The sequence below is a fragment of the Necator americanus genome, chromosome X, assembly GCF_031761385.1.
Source record: "Necator americanus strain Aroian chromosome X, whole genome shotgun sequence".
NCBI classification, from domain to species: Eukaryota; Metazoa; Nematoda; class Chromadorea; order Rhabditida; family Ancylostomatidae; genus Necator; species Necator americanus.
The window spans coordinates 8,674,518-8,680,940 of NC_087376.1; the positions used below are offsets into that span (position 1 = coordinate 8,674,518).

Below are 6,423 nucleotides of genomic sequence, written 5' to 3' on the forward strand. Positions count from 1 at the left end.
ATAACACAAGGCACGCTGTTTTTTTTTTTCAAATGAATAATGGAATATGTAGGTCCAAGAGATGCGCAAAACTTTCCAATGTGTGCAGTTCGCAATTCCCAAGAATGCGATACGAACTGACTAGTTTTTTGTGATTATGATTTTACAATTAATTAGTTGATAATTTTATAATTATAAATCGTGCTCAAATTCACACCATTATTATGCTTAGAAAAACGGTAGTCACGTTTACAGAATTACCGAACCAATCGAATGAAATTATCCAAAAGTTTTTTTTTTCTTTTTCAAGAAACGTTTCTGGACCCATGTACACAGTGGAGGAATACCACTTAGTGAATTCGTGATAAAACTCGACAGAGAATTTATACAAAACCTTCAGTTTATGTGAATCAGCTGCTACAATTACACAGGGTTTAGTAATGTAAGTAATGCTGTAAGTGATGCTAAGTAATCGCTGAACTTGAACAATGTATTCACAGTTTTTTACATAAAAAGTTATGACTAATGACAGAAGAGCCTTTTTGCTGACAACGAATCGTTAGAAATAGAGCAAGATGGTTCAACATGAAATTTTGCCGCAGAAAATGAAATGCATATCCGTTGAGATACGTATTTATTGTGGAAACTGTGTTAGAAATAGAACATTTTCAGTGAAAATCCTTCACTACTTCTTAAGAGCAATGAGGCAACAAATTTTTTTTTGCACCATCCAACGATGTTAGAAGAAACGAAATAGTAATGATTCGAACGTTCTTTTCTATTTCTTCTTCCTTTTTCTGCTCTTTTTGCCACAAGTTGTTTGTTTTTGGATTGCACTGTACACTTGATATTTATCATTTTTATTTCTTTTAACTTCAAACAAGGTTAAAAATTGTTTTTAAACAAGATGCTCTTTTGGAAGATCTGCCTATTGAACATTACTCTTTTATAAGGATTAGTCGCCGATCTGGAAAAGCTGCTTGCGTTCAAGAAGACATTGATTCGACGACGGTGCGAGTGTCTAAGGATGGAATGCCACCCTACGACGGCAGTTATGTACCATTTCGCGACTACCCAACACGATCAGGCGGATGGACGAAGACGCCCGACTGAAGAAGCTGGACTATACAGCACCGAAGACGCTACAATTCGTGGCAGGGCTTCAAGGTCCATTGGTCCGTGAAGTTTGCCTCCGAATGCGTCGACCAGATACGTATACAAAGATGCGCCGTTCACAAAAGAAGACATCGTTGCTGAATGTGAGAACTTCACCGCACTGAAGATGGACAACACAGACATGGAAGGAAGTCATTATGTTCATGTCATGCAGAAAAAGAATGTGAAGAGCTTCATTTGTAGAGGGCCGCACTACAGAAGCAAATGTCCGCTTCTCTCCTCCAACACTAGACAGAAGATGCGACAGAAACCAAGAAGACGATAATACCGTTGCAAGAGAAGCCAGTGCAAAAACCTTGTCACCTTCGCTGCTGAGAACGTTCGAACCTACCTCGATATAAATATCAGAGAACGTTCTCTACGCTTCCAGCTCGACATAGGGGCTGTTGTCACGTTAGTGACGCGTCGAGCGTGGAGAAAGCTCGGATCTCCAGCCTTGGAGCTTAAAATCATGCCAGTCAAGAAGGCAGAAGGATCACCGATGAAGACTGACGGAAAATTCTCCACAGACTTCTCTGTCAGAGACCGCATAACAGGGAAGAACATTCAAGGTAATGGAACCTGCTACGTCATCGGCATGAATCTGCTAGAACTGGAGTGGTGTATTCAACTTCCACTGTACAAGGAGTTGAAAGACAAATATCGCTGCCGAATGGTGACTAAAGAAGAAGCAAACCGAGCGAAAATCATCGCAGGCTTGAAGAAGCAATATGCAGATGTATTCTAGTGCGGACTTGGCAGAGTGTATCAAGACTAAGGCGAAGTTGCTGTTGAAGGACTACGCAGTATCTGTTTTCAAGTAGAGGCGACAAGTGCTCTATACCTCCGTGCCAGATTTGGACTCTGAAATTGATTGGCTGGTTGCCGAAAAAGTGATATCCCCAGTAGAGGATTTAGAGTGATCCGAGCCTATCGTTGTAGTGTAAGAATCGGAGGAAATGCCGACGATTAATACCCATAGAGAACTGTATCGCTACAATCGTCTACCCTTCGAGATGATGTCAGCAGCTATCATATTAAAGCAGATTATGGATCCAATGGTCTGTGGACTGGAAGGTGTTGCTGCCTATTTGGATGACATAATTGTCACAGGCCGGCACATAAGAGGACCATCGCGGTAACTTTGAAGCGCTATTCGGTATTCGGAAGTATCCGCGAATATGGCTTCTGCGTCCGATTGTAGAAGTGCAACTTTTTGATGCCGCAGATCCGTTATCTCTCAGGGGTTCGCTCGTTCCTTCGTATGATCAACTACTATGATTCGTTTGTCGCTGAGATGCGCCAATTGCGCGCACTGCTGAATGCTTTGTTGAAGAAGAACGTTCCGTTCCAATGAAATGAAGAGTGCGAAGCAGCTTTCATTTGCGCCAAAGAAGTGCTCGCATCAGACCTGCTCTGGATGCACTTTGATCCTAGTCTGGATATAATTGTCGCGGCCGATGCGGCAGACTATGGAATTAGAACAGTGGTTGTGCGCAGAATGTTGTATGGGACCGAGAAGGCAATATGCCACGCAAGCCGAAGTCTCACCACCGTTACATATATGGAACTCCGCACGAATCACAAATCGTAGCTACACATTTTTGGACCGAAGAAAATGCCCGTAAACCCGGAGTATCGAATGCAACGATGAAAGTTGATACTTCTTACTTACTCGAATATTGGAAGACGGCAGAGTTTGAACAAGCTGACGTCTTGTCACGTCTGATCCCTCGAAAATCAGGCGTGACAAGACGGTTCACAAGAGGATGTTGTGATAGTCAAAATTGAACAGGACATTCTTGCCGTTCAAAGTGCTGTTGTGAAAGCACTGCCCGTGACCAGGAAAGGTACTGAAGAAGAGTCCAAAAAAGATGAAAAGGTATTGCAGATCATATGGATGCTGGAGACAGTAACATGACCAAGCAAGCCTAAGGAACAAATTAGCAACTGGAAGGCTCTAAGCCGTGCACTGTCAATCCAAAGCGGATGCCCGTATTTTGGCCACAGAATCGTCGTTTCAGCCTCACTTCAAGAAGCAGTTTCGGAGCAAATGCGTGAAAACATCCAGGAATAACCAGAATGAAGATGCTTGCCCAAGGATATGTGTGGTGGACGAACATCAACACAAACACATCAAAGAAGCTGTATGCCACTGCCAAAAAGCTGCGAACATGCCAAGGAAAACAGTTCTCAATTCTTGGACTACTGAGAAGAAACAAAATTCATATTGACTACGCGGGACTACTGAATGGTTAAATGTACCTTTTGGTAGTCGATACATGTTCGAAGAGGGAAGAAGTATTCGAGATGTCGCCGTCGTCAACCACTGCAACGTTGAGAGAACTCATAATGTTGTTTGAATGATTCGGAAATCCCAGAGCGATCGTGTCAGACAACTGGACGCAGCTTACAACGAAAGAATTCCAGGAATTCTACGACAAGCAGTGAATCGAGCACATTTGCTCGCCCCCGTTCCATCAATATTCAAGAGGTCGAGTAGAACGCTCTTTGGACACCTTGAAAGAAAACACTTCAGCAGATTAGGGGAGGGGGGGAGAGAGACGTCGGAAAAACTTGCAAAATTTTTGCAGTGTTATCGAATACCATGTGCGTCAACGCCCGGACATCCTTATTCAGCGGAGGTGTTCCTAAGGCGCCAGTTGAGGACGTCGTTGACTGAAAGAATCAAGAAAAAAGAACGCGAAATGTGAGAATGGAAGAACAGAGCAATCGTCATCATGGACTACAAAGGAGATCGTGCCACAAGCTAGAACTTGATTTGATGATTTGCTTGTCGATAGATAAGGAGTTGCAGTTAATCATAATTAATTTTAGCTGCTGAACATATTTGTGTAAGTTTCAACGACCCCATATTTGGCAAGAAGGAGAAAAGACACGAACGGTGTTCACAACCAGGTTCGAATATTGGGGAAGGGTGGCTGTGGTTGTGGCCGTCAAAACAGAGCTTTTTTTGCAATTTTCTACTTTCCACAGTAATCATCCTCTTCGAAAATCTTGTGGCCACATTCAGCACATCCAAAATCCATGCTATGAATTGGAATATTAACCGATCAACTCTCATATTTTTCGAAAGGCTTTCGGTGAATTCCATCGTTACTTCATTGATATCCGTCTCCATGGTTGTGATCTGATGTTGTGTCACAAACTTTAAATCGCATTTCAAAACAATTTGAAAATCGACTAAAATCAACTTTATTGCTTTATTGCTTTATTGCTTTCCTTAACAAGTGCGATTTCTGGGGAAGCAGTAAAGAAGAGAACGTAATGAAGAGAGATAAGAAGCTGCGAGTTAATTTTAGGAGAGATGATTAGAACGTGGTTAAGATGTCATTTTAGATTAGCACATAGCAAGTCTAGAAATCATGTCACACGTTTTTTTTTTTAAATGAAAACTATGCCAAAAACCCATTTTATGCATAAATAAAATTACTTACTAAATTGTTAGGTGTCGAATAAGCAAAATACTTGAAAAACTTCTTACAAAAATTTTCTTGTTGATCAGAAAAAACACCAGCATGAAACGAAGAGATATCGAGAAAAGGCAGAATCAGTTTCCGATGTAGGATTCTCTCAAGATCCTGGGTTCCTGACACAGGATATTGAGAGATACCTACGTCGAAAGCGAAAGCGATCTTTGTAAGCATGAATGAAGACTCGAAATACAAATCCAGAAATCAGTTGGAGTAGTAGAGGTGACGACGAGGTGGTCAAACATAGTCCATCTGATTTTCGCGTTTTTCTTGATACGAGTGTATTCGCTGTGATACTTGCAAACTACGTTCCGGATCTTGTATACCATTAGAGAGAACTAACTGTAATAATTTTGGAAATCTCTGAAAATGCTGCTCTTAAAAATATCTTCATCCGAGAACACCAGAAAAACAGGTTCCACCACAATATCGCGCTATGGACTTCAGCACATGCTAGTCTCTTTTCTAGCAATATAAAATATCCTTGTATTCCCAAGATGTTGTACACGTTTAAGACTCCTTTTTGCCCTCTTTTCTTTCTAACTCTGTAAAAATAGAGCTCATCTTTTTCTAGTGCTTTTACGAAGAGGGCGGAACGTTGCCTCGTCATAACACGAAAATTAGCCTTTAACTTTTTTTTTAACTGCACCATTTGATGACAAAACAGTTCTCTTAATTATTCGTCATAAACCTGTATGATTGATGGTGATTGAATCACGTACCTGTTTACTGCCATCCATCTTTCGCTGCGCACTTGTTCCTATTTTCTGAGGCTGAGGTCACGGCTTTGTACTAAGTGAGTGAAGTGAAGTGCGATAATTTTTGTGACGGTGACTACGATCATTTGAAGGCATCAACAAAAGTGAACATGTGGGGAAAACATCAAGAAACACTGCCCTTTTTAGCTGTGACCTACCGTCATAAGGAATTGGAATGACTTCATAATGAGTAATATTTAGCGAAAAAGACGTTCGTACGTATGGATGTTAGTGCAACAAACAAGAATTCAGTCACAGGTCTACTTTTCTATTTCATTTATTATTTTTATTTATTTATTTATTTTATTTATTAATTATATTTATTATTTATTTTTACTTTGTAAGATAATAGTGAAATTTTTCATTTAATACAGCCACCACCAAATGTATTTAACTGGATGAGCGTGATTGGAGCAGCGGAGAAAAAGAGTCCGTTGCGGCTGACGCGTCGCGTCCACTCGGATGAACATATGACTACAGCCTTGCACTTACTTACTAATAAGTATGAAATGAATCTTAATTCTTTGTTGCATAGCTTAAATGTGATGTGTAAAAGCGTTAAAGTCAGATAATTCCAAAATTCCTAACGTTCTCTTGATTCTCACTTACTTTACCTGTATTTTTTAGAAGTGATATTATATCTATAACACAACAGATATATGGTATGCATGTTCATTAAATGTAAGTATACTTAACCATCAGTATACAGCTATTCTATCTGTACTATAAGTGGACAGTAATTAATACAATAATGACGTTGCTCAAAAAAATCTAATCAAGTAATTTCCAAGAGAAGAAATTACTAAGATCGAAGAACATGAAGCGACAGAGAATGTACAACCCGGAAACATGTAACACAAATACTATGCTGTTAAAAGGATCGTAAACCAAGTGTTAAGATCAATGCATATAATTGGGTCAACAGATTTGAGAGAGAGAGGTCGGTCACCCACGCTAATTGCAATTAATAGGGTAATTAACAATGAAGAAACGATAGAATTTCTGTAATGAGTGTTCTATATTGAAATCATTGAATT

At 40.1% G+C, this 6,423-nt stretch overlaps 1 protein-coding gene across 1 annotated transcript; it reads left to right on the plus strand.

Moving 5' to 3' along the window:
- Positions 1 to 1,070: 1,070 nt before the first annotated feature.
- On the plus strand, positions 1,071 to 1,882 carry RB195_021881 (uncharacterized protein; the record flags this gene model as incomplete). Its single annotated transcript, XM_064208807.1, has 2 exons — positions 1,071 to 1,238; positions 1,526 to 1,882. The coding sequence occupies 2 exons, from the start codon at positions 1,071 to 1,073 to the stop codon at positions 1,880 to 1,882; spliced, it is 525 nt and encodes a 174-aa protein (XP_064064688.1).
- Between the last annotated feature and the right edge of the window lie 4,541 nt (positions 1,883 to 6,423).